Genomic DNA, 20,144 nt, shown 5'->3' with positions numbered 1-20,144 from the left:
CTTCACTATCCTATCTACTTGCGACTCCACTTTCAAGGAGCTATGAACCTGCACTCCAAGGTCAGTTTGTTCAGCAACACTCCTAGGACCTTACCATTTAGTGTATCTGTCCTGGTAAGATTTGCTTTCCCAAAGTGTAGCACCTTGCATTTATCTGAATTAAACTCCATCTGCCACTTCTCAGCCCATTGGCCCATCTGGTCCAGATCCTGTTGTAATCTGAGGTAACCCTCTTCGCTGTCCACTACACCTCCAATTTTGGTGTCATCTGCAAACTTACTAACTGTACCTCTTATGCTCGCATCCAAATCATTTATATAAATAACAAAACGTCGAGGGCCCAACACCGATCCTTGTCAAAGACTGATCCAGATTTAAAGCTTAATACTGTATCAGTTTCAATACAAAGAAAGTAAGTCCTTAATAATGTAGCACATTTAACTACAACCAGATGTTCCAAGGAGCTTTGCACCAATGAAGTACTGTCTTTCAAGTTTAGTCACAGTTGCATTGTTGGAAAAGCAGCAGCTCGACCGCAAATAGGAACCTCCTGCCAGTTGAACAACCTGATGATCTATTAATGTTCGGTGGAGATAAATATAGGCAAGGACACCAGGAATAACTCCTATTTTTGTCTGAAATAGTGTCATGGGAGAGCAGTGCAGCTCTGCTCTGGGCTGTCAGAATTTTTAAATTCGTTCCTGGGATTTGTGCATTGCTACCTGGGCCAGAATTTTATTGACCATCCCTAATGGTACAGCAGGTAGTTAAGAGTCAGCTCAGAACTGCTCACAGTACTCTAAATGGAGTTTTGTACAACTGCAGTGTCACATTCGCAATCCTCTCCTCCAGCCCCTTCGATGTGAAGGCCAACATTTCATTAGCTTTCTTGACTAATTTCTGCACTTGTTCATGGCGTTTTAAAGGGCAATTCATCTGAAACTCAAATCCCGTTGGACACCCACAGTATTTTACCTTGTGCCCTTTTAAACAAAAAGTATCTTGATCTATTCTTTTTTGGTCTGAAATGGATAACCTCGAACTTGTACTAAAATCCATCAGCCACAGCTTTGCCCAGTCACTAAATCTATCAATATCTAGTTGTAATTGTACGCCATTGTCAAAACTGTCTATATTCTGCCCAATTTTGTTATCAACAAATTTTGATATTTCACGTTTTAATTTTGTCATCAAATTATTAATGAATATTGTGAATAATTGAGGCACCAACTCACATTCCTATGGGACACCACTAGTCATGTCCTGTCTATTTGAGTACTTACCCGTTATTCCAGTTCTGTTTACTGCAAAACAACCAATAATTTGTTCTCAGTTCTGTGCACTCCACCTTAACTAACAGTCTCTTGTGTGGAACTTTATCAAAACCATCTGGAAGTCCATCTAAGCAACATCCATTGACTTAGCTCATCCATTATTTTTGTTACCTCCCTCAACAATTGAAAGTGATTTCATGGTTGTCATTAGACACTTAATTCCAGCATTTTTTTAAAAATTGAATTCAATTTCCACCATCTGTTGTAGTAGGATTCAAGCTCAGGTGGTCCTCGGACCATTGCCTCGTTCTCTGGATTAATAGTCTCGTGAGAATACTGTATGCTATCAGCACCCTCATGCACTACCCCCCCCCCCCCCCCCCCCACCTTCCCCAAGCCCTCTGCTCTTTGTTTCACTGTCAACAATGCTGAACTTTAGGATTACACACATTAAATCTGCTGAAGAACATCCCAGAGTCACTGATCGACTTGCAGGAATGTTGTGTATATCATATTGGAATGGTTAATGTCTAATCCATTTCTGAACGATTAATCTTTGTCATTAAATGTAGATATAAAGCTGAAAGTAGCAGCTCAAAGTGTGACCGTCCTGTTCAATTAAAAAGGTAAGCAAACATTTAATTTTGAACATTGTGCAGAGTTTTGTGGTGAAGATGTACCTGTGTTACAATTTGTAAGCCTGCTGTGGTCTCTAGAATTATCAAAAAATGTTCATTGAATGCAAAATATTTGTCTTTGGATTGCTAATTAAAATGTTGGAGGGAATTACTGCATGGTCACAGCATTATGGTTGTGCTCTGCTAAAAATAATAACAAGCATGCTCTTTAGGGTTTACTTTAGCAAGTTCTGCTCTGTTTCACAAAAAAAACTATCCAACATATATGCAGTGTGTGTATATAAGCTGCATGTGTAAGCAGAAATAGTGCATCATTTGGGCTTTTAAAATAGGAGATGAAGTGATATTTGAGCTAAAGACAATTAATCAGCAAGGCACTTAATTTATGAAATCTGAGGAGCACTAATCCTATTAACAAATTCTCAGCTGTTCTTTGCCTACTCTCAAAGCACATTGAAAGAAAGCCATCAATACAAATCCTGTTCTCCAAACATGTTTGGCCTTTTAAGAGGGCCCATCCAAGTAAGACTCGCTGACTGGCATCTGCTTCAGTACAAAGCCCTTTCCCACTACCAACTGCATGTGATCACCCAAAAATGTTTTTACAGACACCTGTCTGCAAACATGCACCTTTCTGCATGATAACTGTTCAAACTTGGGTCAGGTGCCTTTATTCCAAATCTCATTGCCAGCCAAGTTATTCAATGTTGGAACAAAATGGAAAATGTGGTAACTTTCTGACTTCTGTTTTTGTGACTACTGTTTAGTTGCTGTCAGACACTCCTTATGTTCAGATTGTACTATATCTTTATTTTTGTCATGCATGCAAGCGTACTGTGATTTGTATCTTTTCATCCTCTGGACTTGACACAGTTAAACAGAATATCAGTCTTGATTAGTTGTCTTATTTCTTCGTAGTCCTGATGATGAAGAAGAGTCATCTTCATCCAGTGATGAGGATGATGAAGAAAGAAGATTAAATGATGAACTAATTGGTAAAATTGTCTGTGTGGAGTGTGCAAATGGAGACAAAAGGAAGACCTCACGGTACCCAGCTTTGGTGAGTATTGAACATTTGTTGTTAAGACTGGAACCGATTTAAATATGGAGATTTGTAATGAGGAGCTTTGTAAACCACGGCCAAATTTGTACCATGTTACTGTCCCATGGTATAGAAACATCAGGGAATTTGACCTGTATTGCTCATGAGGGATTGGATTTCATTAAATTAAACCAAGTAGCTGAAATATTGGTACAGCTTAAAACTCTTAACTAAATTTCACTCTAAATCCTGTTGAAAATAAATCCAGTAGAATGTAGTGACGTATTGGAAATGAACCAATATCTACACTCCATTTTAGGTTATTTAGAGTGAAACACTTCTCTCTTTGATATTTTTACCTGCAAGGTTATAGTCTTTTGTTTATTATTCTGTCACTTCATGTTATCTTCTTTCAAATGCAACTGACAAACAAAAACCTTTTTTCTCTTTTTTGTTTTGTTCCTGAAGGTAATTTCTCCAGACTGCAGTGATGAAGTCACAGTGAAAAAGGACAGCGTGTTGGTTCGTTCTTTCAAGGACGGCAAATTGTGAGTATTTGCATAATCTAGATTTATGAAAAAATTTCTGCAACATTGGGTTCATCTTAAAATACAGCCCTGCCGATCATACAATGATTTCTGTTGTGCAGCATAACTGTCCTGTGTTAGGCTGATTAAGGTACAGTAAAATCATAGAGAGAGAGAGAGAGAGAGAGAGAGAGAGAGAGAAAGATGACTGGTTGTGGTTTAACCCTTTGAGTCACCATGCCTCAGATGAAGGGAGAGTTTGAGAAGGACAGTCTTTCATGGTAATCTCAGCTGATGCAGGATTTGAACCCATGCTGTTGGTTCATTCTGCTGATTAAAGGTCAACTACCAACAGTGTTTTGCATCTCAAAGGAATTTGTGTGTGTTGAAATTAAACGGAGAGCTAATCTGTATGCAGTATGAACTTCAATTATGAAATTAAAAACAGAATGTGCTGACTGTATCAGGCAGAATTATCTGAATGAGAAAACAGGTTAATGTTTTAGACAGAGACCTTTCAATTGAAAATATTGTTCTTCAGTCGTGATGTAATTTAATACATTGCAGTAGGAATGCAAAGGCCATACATACGAATGGTGTGTGCAGCTAGGGTAGAAGTAGTCAAACCCTGGGGCATTGGCAGTACAGTATAGTAATCCACCATTGATTCAGTTTGTCAGGAAAATTTAAATCTTCATGGTAACCCATAACTTAATAGTTTTTATTGTATTTAGAATTTTTAGATGCCAGCAAAGTTCAGTTACAAGATTTTTTTAAATTTCATTCTGGGTTTTCTGGTAATACGGTAGTTACAATTCTGCATTAGTTAGAAATATTCAGAAGTTACAACACGGAGACGATTCAGCCTAACCAGTCCTTATCAGCATTTGTTGGTTCAAGTCATACTTGTCCATCCTGCTCCCATGTACCTTCAATCCTTTCCCTTCATTCATCTATACAATCTAAACCTTTTCTTCCTCAACCACTAACTCAGACAGCCAGTACTCTGCTCACAACTAAGTGTGAACGTGTTTCTCCTGTTAAGTCTTAGATTAAAAGTTATATTTCTGGATCCTTGTTCAAAATCCCTCACCTGCTGAAAATAGTCCTATTCTAATTTGGCACATCTATTTGCAATTTCTCATATTAGGCTACATTCTTGTGAAACCCTTTTCATTCTCTATAGCCTCAATAGTCTCCCAATTGTGTAGCAATCATACGAATAAATGTCTAACTGAGTTTTTAATAAGATTTTACATGGGTGCATCCTGATTTCTTACGTTTTGTTCCAAAAGTTGTGGATCATAAAAGCTAAAGTTCCTCAAATTTTTTTTCACCAGAGAATATACTTTTTCACCCCCACTCCTCTGCACACAGCATATTTTCAACATCTATGCTGATGACACCCACATCTATCTTTCTGCTGCCTTTCTTGACCTTTAACCTGTTTGCAAATTGTCAAGTTGGTTGTTTGACATTGAGTACTGGATGAGCAGAAATTGCCTTGCGACAAAGTGGAGACACAATCGATTATTTGTGCTACCTGTCACATACAACTTTCTTTAGCTAATGATCCCATCCTTCTCACTGATATATATATCTGAGGCTGAATCAGACTGTTCACATTCTTGATGTTGTATTTAATTCCAATCACTGGTCAACCTAATTCGACCTTAATAAAATTAGCCATCTGTTACTGAAACCTTAACAGTCCCTCTTGTAACTTCTCCATTTAGTCATTCCAATGCTCCCTTGACTGGCATTTCATCTTTCATCCCCCATAAACTTGAGCTTATCCAAAAATCTTCTGGTACCTCAACTCCTCACCATCAGTATTCACTGGCCCATAATGCCTCCAGATCTGACATAGTACAAATTAAAAATTGTTTTGTTTCAGTCTAGCCATCAATTTCTCCGATATTAGAATCCTCAGATTTGTGTGCATTGCCAATTTTGACCTCTGTGGGTCTATGATTTTACTTGCTGTACCACTGCTGGTGGAGCTAGCAGCTACTGAGATCTTAAGGACTGTGGAATTCTATCACTAAACCTCTATCTCCTTTTCTTTCCTTCTTCTAAGAAAATCCTTAAATCTTAGTTTGACAGGAGTTTTAGCCTCTGTCCTAATTTTGCCACAGCTTGATATCAAACCTTGTTTGATGATGTTCCTGTGAAATGCCTTAATGTACTTTACTACATAAAAGACACTGTAAACACATTTTTGTTAATAATGAATTTCATCTCCATTTGTTTTAGCTAGTTTCCCAACTTGATGATAATCCTTCACAACTTATTTTGTTCTTCAAAAGGATTAAATGTTCGAAGTATGTTTTAATCCTGTATCCAAAGCATAGATGGAGACAACAAACAGAATTAGCCCAACAATCTAAACCTACAGGACACCACCACCCACTTCCAACTACTCTGAAAACTGCTCATAGCTCCTACTGTGTTTGCTGCCTTCAGACTAATTTGTAATCCAATTATCCTCCCCGAATTTCATTTCCTGTAATCTTTGGCAGTAGTGTCAAATGTGCTTCTTGCCAAGCCAGTGTCATTGATTTCCACCACAAACTTTGTTCTCTTGCCACGAATTCTATCCACACTCTCACTAAGTGCCTGAGGATAAAATACAGATGAGGAAAGAATCTAGTTATAGACTTTTCCAGTCAGAATTTTGTTTCCAGTTCATGCACCACAAACTCTAATGCCACTTACTTTCGTTCCCCATTTTTGTACACCTGGCTCTGACCTAATTATCTCTCTCCTAACTTATTACTGTCACTTGATCTCCAATTACACATGGTCCCGGGCATACCTGCCAGACACTTTTTTCATTTTCCTTTAAAAATAAAACAAAATTATAAAACAACAGCATACTGCACAAAATTATAACATTTTATATTCCCTTTTCTTTCTTCCTATACATTAAAGTTCCCAGTATCCTCTTTCCAGCATTCCTATTATTTTTTGAAGCTTGCTCCTTCTTTTGTAAAATAAACAGATGGCTGTCTGCCATCAAATCATTGCATTTTGGAGACTTTTCCATTCTGGATCATCTGTTTTAAAACTGCAATACTGATTTAGTCTTTTTGTCATTCACATGTTTTGTCAAATATATGGTATCCCATATATGTGAGTTATTGTTGATTATAGCACACAATGAATATTACTACTGATTCCCTTTTTGGTTTTGGAATTTCTTCCAATAATTTCACAAAGAAAAATGCCATATCCACCACTTTGCTGATACTTTTAGCTTCCTATGTTAAAGAGCAACATTTACTTCACTCTCTCAAAAGAAAAAATTATAACCCCTCCTGCATCAGAAACATTTACATGAGGAGCATCACTAAAATCAATAGCTTTCTTGTTCCTGATATCTCCCAGTGATAGAAATTATTTAAAATGTTCTGTTTTTCATTTTTGCAATGGTTTTGTTTGCTGAAATAATATCTTCCTCCTTGGGATTTTTCATTGATGTGTTCTACTCTGTCTTCAGAACCGGCATCTGGTCTTTTTGGGTGCCCAATCAATTCAGCAATCCAATTTGACTTCACAATTCCTCCATTTCAGCTTTAGAAGTTACTGCCCGTTTTTTGAGGCTGTACCTTAACTAACTGCAATGGGGTGAACATCTTCTAAATGAGATTAATGTGAAGTGACGCTTGATCCATTCTGTGTGATTTCCAATCTCGTAATGAAAACATGAGTTGAATATTAAGTTAGGCTTTAGAGGCTTTTAAGGCCATATTTTCAAATTCACTGCTTCCACCCCATTTAAAAAATGTATTTGCAAGAAACACAAGCTTGCCAGAAATCTGACCCCCATGGTGCTAGTAAAGCATAGCAGCTTTTGTTTTCAGCTGGAGACAGACTAGTTTTAATAAACCTTACTCAGAAGTACTAAACTTCATAAAAAGCATTTCAACTATATCTGCATTTATTTACCTTCCAGAGTATGTCCATTGCAGTTAGCGTGCCTTTTGGAAGGCACAGAAATGCTTCCTCTTTGAGTTAATCTGCTGCAAAATGCAGTTTTAATATCACTTGATGTATATTCCAAGTGTTTGTGGTTAACAAAACCAAGAAAATCTTCAAAATTGCTTTGCCTGGCACCAGCAAGTTTATTGTTTTGCCTGGTTTTCCCCCAGGCCACGCTCCAAGTTTTGCTTGAAAAGCCTTATGCTACTCGGTTTGCTTTGGCCTTAAGTTCTGTCAAAAGATATGTATTCCATGACTATCTACTTTTGTGATAAGCCAGGTTGTCTCATGTCAGCACTTCTGCATACACACTCATTCTTTCCAACTCTGTAATTCATGATGTTTGGCAGTTTTTATGATCTTGTTATCTCATTTGTTTGTAACTAGTAGGACTTCTACTCAATTCTGAGGAACCCGAAATGTTAACTCCGATTTCTGTCCACAGATGCTGCGAGACCTGCTGAGCCATTCCAGCAATTTCTGTTTTTGGTTTGATTTTCCACTCCTGTTGATTTTCTGACTTTCACTGTATTTCTTGATCTTGTTAAGCTTTGCCCTCAGTTTTGCCTTCTCTGTGTTTTCCATAGAATTCATAGAATAGAACCCTATGTTAAGGAAATAGGCCATTCAGCCCAACAAGTCCAAACAGACTTTCTAAAGGGCATCCTACTCCTACCCTTTCCCTGTCATCCTACATTTCCCATGGTTAACGCACATAACCTGAATGCTATGGGACAATTTATAATGGCCAAGTCACCTAACTTTCACATCTTTGGACAGTGGGAGGAAACCAGAGCAACCAGCGGAAACTCACATAGATATGGGGAGAAGGGGCAACCTCCACATGGGCAGTTGTTGGAGAGCAGAATCGAACCTGGCACTGTGAGGCAGCAGGGCTAACCTCTGAGCCGCTATACTGCCCTTTTTGTTTTGGATCTCAACCCCCCCCCTGCCAAGTTAGTTTTAAATCCTCCCTGCAAAGATGTTGCTCCCATTCCGATTCAGATGCAACCCATTCACCCTGCACAGGTCCCACTTCCTCAAGATGTCCCAGAAATCTAAAGCTGTTGCACCGTCTTTCCAGCTATGCATTCATCCAAATTAACTTCCTATTTATTTTGGATCATTACGTTTGATCTTCCCCCTCTTAATAAAAGCACTGCTTTCCATGTTTGTGTTCTCTTTCCGAAGCTGTATTTTTTCCAAAAGCCTCTTCTGAGCTTACACTGCACTTTCTTGCTGTCTTTTTTTTTGTACTTGATGTTCCCAATCCACAGGCCTAACCTTCTGCTCCTCAGCCAATATATATAACCAATAACGTTTTCCATTGGCCTTCCCTGCCCTACTTAGAACAGTTATGTTTCTCCACCGACTCGCCCTTTCCGGTGAATATTTGATTTTTAGTATCCACTTTTGGTAATTGTCCATTGGTGCTGATTGCCTTGTCTTCATCAGAATATCAGCTTCATTAGAATTGGTCTGTCCTTCATCAGACAAGGAGAAAGTGAGGGCTGCAGATGCTGGAGATCAGAGCTGAAAATGTGTTGCTGGAAAAGCGCAGCAGGTCAGGCAGCATCCAAGGAACATGAGAATCAACGTTTCGGGCATAAGCTCTTCATCAGACAAGCCAACAATCACCACAGTCTTTGATCATTGTATCTATGCAACATATGGTCATGAGAGAGACAGAGAGCCAATTCAGATCAACTTACCCATCGCTATATTCACAGCACAGAGGAATTGAAGATTTCAGAAATTCTCAAATTGTTCCTATTGTTCCTAACCAGACTTTGAGAATAACTAATACCAGACACCAAATTGATAGCTTGAACAAAAGAATTAACAATTTGTGAATAATACAGTAGCTTCATCTCATTGTTCTGCTAATTGAATGCCTGTGATTTCAACTCATCCTTCATTGATTCTAGTCCCCACACTAATGTAGATAGGCATAGTTGAGGAATAAATCTGAAAAAAAAAATTAAAGGCTATATAACTGGCCTGTTCAATTAAGCAGTCTTCCTGATTTATTATAATGTGGGCATGTGGGATTGTATCTTGCTTGGTTTCTGAAGTCAGTGCAAAAGCTTCCAGTAGGCTCAGATGAAAGCTAATTTATTTCTTACAACTGAAATTCTATTTGCCTAAGTTTCAAAAGTTGATAATAGGAGGGCAACCAGAGAGCAAACAAATCACCACCTTAATGCTGTGGTAGCCATAATCTTTCTGATAAAAAAATACAGTTGTTAGATCAGTTAACATTGAACATTATGCCTCTCTGAAGTCGAAACTCCAGGCCTGGCTTTGTAAACCAATCTCAGTTTGTTTGCTTTCTTTTTTTTTAGAAAGAGAAAACTGTGATTCAGTCCAAAAGTCACCCTGAGTTCTCAGTTCCAGAGTGAAAATAAAAATAAATTGTAATCTCAATAGAGGTACCTAGTATTTTCTATAACACTGAGTCTACAAATTTGTAGTTCAAATCCAATAACCTTGAGTGTACTGAAACCCCTGAAGTCTAGTTGCACAATTATTGATTTTTCATCTTTACCAAAGAACCTTCCACAGCATCTCCACCCTTTAACGCTCCTTTCTTTCTTTTACAATAAATCATATTGTAGTTTTTATGAAACTGGATTGCCAAATTCTTTCCAATACTTCAGCTTTAAAGAAAGCCTTTCTTGCCTCATACATTGTACTCGGATGCTCTGAAAGAATAGAGCTAATTATCATCACTTCACAAACTTGAACATTGACATTTATCACTGGTAGTTTAAAAAAAAACAGCCACTAGTTATACATTCTACCAAGCATCTATGTTAGTAATAACAGCATATCACTGGGTACCACATCTATGCCCATGAATTGATTGATTCTGACCATCATACAAGGAAATACATACTTGTTTTTAAAAACAATTTTACTGTTTTATCATTCTAAAACTTGAAACTGGTGGAACTGTCAAATTCCTTCATTTTGTTCCAATGTTATTACTCTGGCAATCTAGTTATTTTAAGCAATGTATTCATACACCTTGACATGCACACATTGTCTAATACTGCACAATTCTACCACCAACCTATTCATCATAAATGATTCAGACTTGAATGTAGAAGTTGATCACTAACTTCATGGATGATGTGAAAATTGGTCAGGTGGTAAATAGTGAAATAGACAGACTTAGAAGTATACAAATGGGCTGGTCACATGGGCTGATCAATGGCAAATGGAATTTACTCTGGATAAGAGTAAGGTGATATATCCGGACAGGACAAATGTGGCAAGGAATGTATGCTGAATGGTAAGATTTTGGGGAGTGCTGAGGATCAGAGGGACCTTGGTATGCATGTTCACTGGTCCATTAAGTAGGACAGGACAATCTCATGGTTAACAAGTCATAAGGGATATTTGCCTCTATTAGCTCAGACACCAAGTTTAAGAGCAGGAAGATTATGCTGGAACTTAATAAAATATTGGTTAGGTAATACATGGAATCCACATTATAGAAGGGATGTGATAGTCCTGGAGAAAGTGCAAAGGAGATTTACCAGGATGTTGCCTTAGCTGGAGGATTTTAGTTATGAAGAGAGATTGCATAGTCTAAAGTGGTTTTCCTTGGAGCAGAGGATACTGAGTGCATCATGGTTGATATGTATAAAATTATGGGGTGTGAATCCTGGCCTTCTGGTCCAGAGGTGGGATTAGTACCACTGCACCATGAATCCCTCCCACCACATTTTCACACCTCTGAATAAAGATGCCATCTAAATTCCATTTGAGTTCACTAATTGTTGTCTTTATAACCATGGCTGTACATTTGGTCTCCAGTTGACAAGCTGGTTGATGCAACATAACTGCACGAATTGATTGTATTTCATTGTGTTTAGAAAAATGGGGGTCCAGTTGATATTTGACTTGGAACTATCCTGTATCTCAGCATGTGGCTGCACTTCTGGTTCTGCTGTCCCAACAGAGCTATGATTGATTTGTTGCAGGGTGGCTGTACCCAGGAAGGACATTGCAGAATTTAACAGCGAGATGGCCTCAAAATATGATACAGCAATGAAGGAAGGTAAAAAGAATTATACTTTATAAGACTAACCTAATAATCAAAAATACCAGTTGATATTATTTCAATTATTCTGATGCAGAAAATCACTGGTAAAACTTAGTGCAATTACAGCTAATTTGCAAATAATCCTAGAATTATGATGGGAAATGAATATAAGAACATGGTAGTAGATGTAGGGTATTGAGTTGTTCTCGTCTCTTTGCAATTCAGAGAGATCATGGCTGGTCTGTATCTTAACTCCCATCTGATCTCCTTGACTCTGAACTTTACTTGTCATCCATAACGATTTTTAATGAATTTAGTTAAAGCACTTGGAAGAGAGACTGCACCTGTTCCTCAGTAATGTTGTGCGTATCTACACTCTAAATGCTGATATGAATGTAACTGTCTATATTAATTGATCAACCTTAAACTTAATCAGCTGAGTTTATTGTTGTTGGGTCGCTCCCCCCCCCGCCTTTCGGGTGAAATGTCAAACAAGGTCACATCTGCTGCCTCAGGTGGATATAAAAGATCCCATGGAACTAATTTGAAGGAGAATGGAGGAGTTATCCCTTGTTTGACATCACAAAAAAAACTACAGTGCTGTTTGTGGGAGTTTCCTGGATGCAAACTATTTGGCATGTTTCTTACTTTACAACAGTACCTCTACTTTAACAAGAACGTCATGGCTTCACAGCATTTTGAGGCATTTAGTGGTCATGAAAAGTATAGCACAAATGCAAGTCTTCCTTCCATTTGGCCCATCATGCTTCTGTCAACTTTTTACATGATCTATTCAATTAACCCCATTTTCTCTGCCCTTTTTTTGCAAATGTTGACTCCATTTCTCATTGATAATTGTTATTGAATCATCTTCCACCAGCCCTTTCAGACTGTATGTTCTGGACCAAATGTTTAATACTCTACTCTGCTAGATTGTGCTGATACTGAGTGAGCAGCAGTTACAATTGCATTCTCCTTCACGGACTAAAATAAGCACAAACACATCCAAATGTGAAATAACATCTTAGTGACTGTTTAAACTGTTTGGTTTTTTTTTGTCCCTTCCTCCTGTGCCCCCCTGTGGTTCCTGTTGACTGTAGCTGATTGACATAACAAACTGTTTTAAAATGTGACCATAAATAAGGGATATCTATTGGGTTGGAATTTTCAGCATTGGATCAAGCTTTAGAGTTCTTGAAGAGTGGTGCTATCCCCAATAATTGGAAGACTGAGCTGAAAGAAGAGAGCTCAAGCAGTGATGAAGAGGGACGTGATGAAGAAGAGAGCAGTGAGGAGGAGGTGAGCATTTGATATTGAGCACGAGGACTGAGTTGTTTGTGAAACGTTGGTAAATTGTTTGTCCTCTTATTCAGCTAATCAGCTAATTCTTTCCGCTTTTTGGATCCAATTTGTCTGGTTTCGTGACATTTTTTGACACCCCAAGCCATGTATGATGGCTATGTTCATAGTGACCTCCATAGCAGATGCCAGTGATGAATATAGTTACACATGGCCTGCTACAGCATAGACACGAGCCATGAGAGCACAGCAAACAAACATAGTTAAAGTTTTATCTGGAGGGAACTGGTCACATAGCCATAACCAGGAGTGGGGAAGAAGGAAACACTTAGGTAATTGTGAGAGATTGTGGGAAATAGACTGAAATTGTCAGTGTTTCACCAGGCCTTGCTTTTACAGTAACATATAAGCCGGAATAAACCATTCAGTGCCTCAAGTCTATTCTGTCATTTGATGAGATCATGTCTGATCTGTGATCTGACTCCATATGCCTGCCCTTGCCCTATATTTCTTTAATACCTTTCCTTAACAAAAATCTGTCTGTCTCCAATTTGAACATGATAACTGAACCAGCATCCAGTACCATTTGTGGAAGAGTGTTCCAAACATCTGTCCCTCTTTGTATGTACTTAGAAGTACTTCCTAACATCTCTGTGTGGTCTGGCCTTTATTCTCAGACTATGCCACCTAGTTTTAGAATCTCCAACCAGCGGAAATAGTTTGTCTTGATCTACCCTGTCTTTCCAGCTAATATCTTGAAGACTTCTGTCAGGTTGTACCTTAACCTTCTGAATTTTAGAAAAAACAGGCCTAATTTGTATCATCTGTCCTCATAACCTAACTCCTGAGATCCAGGTATTATTCTTGTGAACCTACTTTGTCCTCCCTCCAAAGGCAATATATACTTAAGGTGTGGTGCCCAGATGTGCTCTCAGTACAACTGGGATCTAACAAGGGTTTTCTGTAATTGCAGCACAACTTCTGCATCCTTGTACTTCAGTCCTGTAGGCATAAAGACCATTAGCTTTCTTGATTATTTTCTGCACTTGTTTGTGTAAGTTTTTAAAGATCTATGCACCTGGACATCAACTGTATTTAACTTTATACTGTTGCGAAGTTGGGTAGAGTACTTGTAGATTGGGAGGTAAGAAGTAGAATTGTCAAGTGCTAGGGAAGAAAGCTTTGTGTCGTCCTTTTAAAAGATCATGTGCTTTTTCGGTGCTTATAGATTTAAAATGGATGTCTGTGAGCAGCAGCTTGAACGTTTGCAAGTACACAACACATAAATTGAAACCATTGTATCGAAAGGCCATGCAGTTAGCAGGCCAAGCAGCAATTTCTACCAAGACAATAGGCTTTTGAATTTAGCCAATCACTTTGAATCAGGTACTTAGATACCAAAAACCTATTAAATATAAGTCTGATGGTTTTGACAACGTAGGATCAATATTATTATAAGAAATATTGATATGTCATCACAGGTATAAAAAGAAGGGGGCAAATAGACCCCAGAACTAGCTGTCATCTGCCAGAGCTAACGGCCCTCCGCTCTCTAGAGAGAATCACTGACTGTCATAACCTCATCTATGACTTTGAGAGACGACCATTTAAATAACGATGGTATCAATAACACAACAAGTTAATATTCCAGACAGAAAAATCAACAGAGAAGGCACAGAACATTCCATGCTTGATTGAGTTTTTTGAAGAAGTAACAAAGAAGAGTGATGAGGGCAGAGCAGTAGATGTGATCGATATGGACTTCAGTAAGGTATTCGACAAGGTTCCTTATGGGAGACTGATTAGCAAGGTTAGATCTCATGGAATACAGGGAGAACTAGCCATTTGGATACAGAACTGGCTCAAAGGTAGAAGACAGAGGTTGGTGTGGAGGGTTGTTTTTCAGACTGGAGGGCTGTTACCGGGTGGAGTGCCACAAGGATCAGTGCTGGGCCCCCTACGTTTTGTCATTTACATAAATGATTTGGATGCGAGCATAAGAGGGACAGTTAGTAAGTTTGCAGATGACACCAAAATTGGAGGTGTAGTGGGCAGCGAAGAGGGTTACCTCAGATTACAACAGGATCTGGACCAGTGGGCCAGTGGGCTGAGAAGTGGCAGATGGAGTTTAATTCAGATAAATGCGAGGTGCTGCATTTTGGGAAAGCAAATCTTAGCAGGATTGATACACTTAATGGTAAGGCCCTAGAGAGTGTTGCTGAACAAACTGACCTTGGAGTGCAGGTTCATAGCTCCTTGAAAGTGGAGTCGCAGATAGATAGGATAGTGAAGAAGGTGTTTGGTATGCTTTCCTTTATTGGTCAGAGTATTGAATACAGCAGTTGGGAGGTCATGTTGCGGCTGTACAGGACATTGGTTAGGCCACTGTTGGAATAGTTGTGCAAATCCAGTCTCCTTCCTATTGGAAAGATGTTGTGAAACTTGAAAGGGTTCAGAAAAGATTTACATGGATGTTGCAAGGGTTGGAGGATCTGAGCTACAGGGAGAGGCTGAACAGGCTGGGGCTGTTTTCCCTGGAGCATCAGACACTGAGGGGTGACCTTATTGAGGCTTATAAAATTGAGTGGCATGGATAGGATAAATTGGTACTTAATCTAGGTTAGAAGTTCGGCACAACATCGTGGGCCGAAGGGCCTGTTCTGTGCTGTATTGTTCTATGTTCTATGAAAGGGTTCAGAAAAGATTTACAAGGATGTTGCCAGGGTTGGAGGATCTGAGCTACAGGGAGAGGCTGAACAGGCTGGGCTGTTTTCCCTGGAGCATCAGACACTGAGGGGTGACCTTATCGAGGCTTATAAAATTGAGGGGCATGGATAGGATAAATAGGCAAAGTCTTTTCCCTGGGGTTGAGGAGTCCAGAACTAGAGGGCATAGGGGAAAGATATAAAAGAGACCTAAGGGGCAACCTTTTCACGCAGAGGGTGGTACATGTATGGAATGAGCTGCCAGAGGATATGGTGGAGGTTGGTACAATTGCAACATTTAAGAGGCATTTGGATGGGTTTATGAATAGGAAGGGTTTGGAGGGATATGGGCCGTGCGCTGGCAGGTGGGACTAGATTATCTGGTCGGCATGGACAGGTTGGACCGAAGGGTCTGTTTCCATGCTGTACATCTCTATGACTCTAAGACACTTAATCTGGCTGTAGTTTCGTGGGACCAAATTCCTTTTTTTTTTAATGAGTGGGAGTTTTATTTATTGGAACAGTCTACCATTGGAACTTTGCTTTATTTGGGAATAGTTAGTAGTTAAAAGTGATTTATTCAGTTTGTTTAATTTGTTCACTGTTAGGGTTATAAAAATAGATTGTTACTTCTTTATTTTAAAGTGAGTATCAGGAATTTATTTTATTTAACCGTTAGAAATTGCTGAAAGACAGGTTACACCAGTTTTCACGTGCCTTTTACAGATTATGGGGCGAGGTGCTTCTCTTTAGAGGCTTCACATTTAGCTGTCAGAGAGGATTCAACCTCTGCTTGAGAACACTACTATCTAGAAGTTACCCTGATCTATGCTGTTTTGGTCCAAAATGGATAACTTCACATTTGCTCACGTTGAACTCCATCTGCCACTGTTTTGCCCATTTGCTTAGTCTAACGTTCCTTTGTAGTTTTATGCTATCATCTATACTGTCTACAAAGCTATATAACTTTGTCATCAGCAAATTTGGATATATGACTTTCTGTGCTGTTTTCAGAGTTATTAATCAGTAATGTGAATAATTTAGGCATCTATTCAATTCCATTGTCTTTCATTCCTGTATTTCAGCTGACTGGACATTGTAGGCACAGAGCAAATTTGGAAGTCATGAGAGTGGATTTGAAACTTCACTGCATTTTTTAATATAGTTGCATGCTTCAGTGCCTGGGAATAAAGTCAGTTGTTCCCTGTCTCCTCTGCCAACTCCCTTCTCATGATAAGTCATGTGCTTTACTTAACAAATATTAATACTTTTCAAAATATGATGTTTTGGTAACCTGTAAAAATTGATCAGAATTGCAAAAATTAAAAACAGTTCTCCAAAATTCTGCAGGAATAAAATTACTTATGAATTCATTAGGACAAGTAAATAAAAGCTTGACCGAAGAAAATTGTTTGAAGGAGTTATTTAAAGGTAAGCACTGGAGAGGGATAGGAAGGTTGAGGAAATTCTCGAGCTCAGACAACCAAAGTCATAGCTGCCAGTTGTGAAGCAATTAAAATCAGTGTGCCAAGGACAGAATTGGAAGAACCCAGAGTTCTCATACAGTTGTGTGGGAGGAGGGGATTATAGAAACTGGGAGGGATGAGGCTACTGAGAGATTTGAAAATAGGGTTGAGTATATAAAATTGAAGTGTCGTCAGAGTGTGAGCTAACACTGGGAACCATAACTGAAAGTCTCAAGATCAACAGCTGGTTATCTCTCATGGACTGGCACTCCTTGGAAAGAAGAGTGTTCAGAATTGCATTTTGTGCACTGGTGGTCATATACCTCCTAACCAAATCTCAGTACATTGTAGAGACTGTAATCACATGATGTGTTCGTACATGTTGTGACACGTTTGGGGCAGGTGAGGCTTGAACCCAGATATTTTGACCCAGTGTAGGGGGACTATCATGGTGTCACAAGAGTTTTCACACTGTCCATTCATATTAAACGATGCATATCCTTTATTGTCTGAATCCATCTGTCTTCTCAACCCTTCAGTTTGATACTTCACTCACATTCATCAGTTGGTTCACTTTCTTCCTTCACAATTCTGTGAACATGCTCTTGTGAAGGCCCATGTTTGGAATTTCAAGTCAAACTATTTGCTGTCACCACAAGTACATAATTATTGATGCACTTTTCTGTTTCTTGCACTGGATGCAAAGCAATCTGATTATAAATCAAAATACTAGGAATTTGATCTACGTGCAACACTTTTGAGAAACAGAACAGGCATAGTCCTTGTTCCTCTCAATTTGTTTTCTAATCTTGAGCTGGTGACTAGAAGGCTAAGTAAGGCCAGCAGCCAATTCACATCAAATGACAAGAGACATGGAAACAGGTTTGTGCATTTCATTCATGTGTTACTTTTATACCTATTATTCAGAACAATTTTTCTCCAATTCCCGTTTATTTTCAAATGTCTTAAGAGCATAGGGAATGGTTCCAGCTTTTTTTTTTAATTTGTCGTATTAGTTGTGATTTTGCTTTAGTAATAATAGTGTAACTGTCAACCTTCACAGTCAATACTATTGGAAACTAACAGCAACTTGAGTTTAGGCAAGCACAGAAATTCATAATTGGCCTACAGTGAGTTTGCTGTCTACCATGCTGTGCAATGTTGAGGTTCCCACAGACGACTATCTAATTGGGAAGAACTTCCACACTCGTGCTGATTATGACTGATAAAACCCTGTAAAAGAATACCTCCTAGTGAATTAAGTATAACTATTTGAAATGATGGAACAAGTTCATAGTTAGTTATAAATGTTTTTTTATTGGCCCTATAGAGCTAATTTCATATTTGTGGAATTTCAAATCTCTCTATAATGACTTAGTAAATTTACATCTTTAAAGATACAGTATTTTCATGTTTATTTATTTTTGTCTTAGTTTTTATCTTAAATCTGAAAATTTAAATTAAACTTGACAGATCTTGCATGTCTTTTAACTTGCTGGTTTACTATGTTTGAATATTTCAATTTGTTTGCCTATTTGCTTGCTGACATCATCGCTGCTGTACAATAGTGCAAGGTTTTGTCTGCCTTCAGGAAAAGGAAAAAATTTGTGGGCAACTTTCTTCAAGGTTAGCATTGAATGTCCTTGTTTCACCAGAAACCACAATATCAAGGCCAACATATACATGTCTTATGTACTGTTTTCTTGATTCATTTTTAGTTTCCTTTAATGTAATCTTCTGAAAACTTGAGTACCAACTAAATCTATAATTTCAGCTGTCAGCAAGGCAGTACCGTTGATGCCTCTGTGTAAGCCAGCTTTTGTTTCTGTCTGTGGTTTCAGATATGTAGTTCCAGAATTGCAAAAGCATGTTTTTATATTTTTACTGTCTTCTGCATTTTCTCCCCTCTCCTCTCTCTCTGCCCACCATACTGCAACAATCTTTAGGAAGAGGTGGAACCTTTTCCAGAGGAAAAGGAGAATTTTCTACAACAACTATACAAGTTCATGGAGGACAGAGGTAAGGGTTTTAGCTTGGCTCCTTTTACAACTTTGAAATGAATCCTCTGAACTGGAGCAGTGCCAAAACTAACATTTTCAGAATCTCAGCTATGTTATTTTCTTTCTTAATTTACAGTCTTTCCCCTCACAAATACTTTTTTACTCCATTTCCTCCTGCACAGAAACATTAGCTGCAGTCTCTCCACCTGCTAACGCATTTCTGCAGCACTCTGACCATTTCAGTTGGGATTCAGTGCCAGGAGCTGGCACAGATTAGCAAAAGCACATAGTATATGACCAGGCTTGGATCTGACGGATCTTGGTAGGAATGGTGAGGTGATAATGGGAAGGTCAGGTTGAAAACAGCAAAATGAAGATGAAGAGGCCATTTAGATTCCAATGATGCTCACAGTGGTGATGTTTTTGCGTGACTGACTGACAAGCAAATCATTTCTGTAAATTTCTCACAGCTTGTTACTGGTAACCCTTTTCTCAATCTCTTAATTGTGGCTGGTATTAAATTGATGCAGCCTCCAGTAATTGATGCAGAATTTAAAGATTCATGGTCAGTTATTTGATCGTCTGATAACCCCTTTTATATTTCTGGACTGTATTAAATCAAAGAGACTGTGTAAAGAGATCTTGCAGTTTTAAAAATCAAGTTCACTGGAGCATTGGGAGTTATGTACATAATATTACCTTTCCCTTGAGCAACAAGGGAGAAGTCGGACAGAACAGAACCAGTGTGTTTCTAAACTAAGAGTCAACTACCTGACAGCAACAGTTTGGTTCCTGAGCAGGTGACAATTGCCTACGTGTGTGTGTGTGTGTGTGTGTGTGTGTGTGTGGACAATACAGCGTAAGTTTCCAGCCTACAAACAGAAAGCAACCTTCCTCACCCTCCTGTATTGAGAAGGAACTGAAAATCTCTTTGTAGCTGTCCTCACTATCCATTTCCTTTGTTAATTGCTCTCTCTGCAAATTCCCTTGTTGAAAGGGAAAAGAGAAAAGGGAAAGTCACCTCCACAGACTCTGAAAAGGGCAATTTCTCATCAACAAAGAACAAGATGGAATTGGAAAGAAACTAGAAGAAAACAAGTCATCACTCCTGTGGTTCGAATTGATGCTATAAAACTTTTCTTTTCCCTGTTTTAT

The 20,144-nt window shown here is 38.7% G+C and overlaps 1 protein-coding gene across 3 annotated transcripts in view; it reads left to right on the top strand.

Moving 5' to 3' along the window:
* The window catches only part of arid4b (AT-rich interaction domain 4B), a 143,444-nt gene that overhangs the window by 91,494 nt on the left and 31,806 nt on the right, over nt 1-20,144 (top strand). For all 3 annotated transcript variants that reach the window (XM_043679852.1, XM_043679845.1, XM_043679834.1), the window contains 6 exons: nt 1,847-1,900; nt 2,831-2,972; nt 3,423-3,502; nt 11,458-11,534; nt 12,691-12,818; nt 18,936-19,008. In XM_043679852.1, coding sequence (XP_043535787.1) covers nt 1,847-1,900; nt 2,831-2,972; nt 3,423-3,502; nt 11,458-11,534; nt 12,691-12,818; nt 18,936-19,008 — 554 coding nt within the window. The remainder of the gene's footprint in view (nt 1-1,846; nt 1,901-2,830; nt 2,973-3,422; nt 3,503-11,457; nt 11,535-12,690; nt 12,819-18,935; nt 19,009-20,144) is intronic.

This window comes from Chiloscyllium plagiosum, chromosome 3 (genome assembly GCF_004010195.1).
Source record: "Chiloscyllium plagiosum isolate BGI_BamShark_2017 chromosome 3, ASM401019v2, whole genome shotgun sequence".
In the NCBI taxonomy this organism is placed as follows: Eukaryota; Metazoa; Chordata; class Chondrichthyes; order Orectolobiformes; family Hemiscylliidae; genus Chiloscyllium; species Chiloscyllium plagiosum.
The sequence above is the reverse complement of the archived record's forward strand: the minus strand, read 5'-3'. Positions and strand labels throughout refer to the sequence as shown.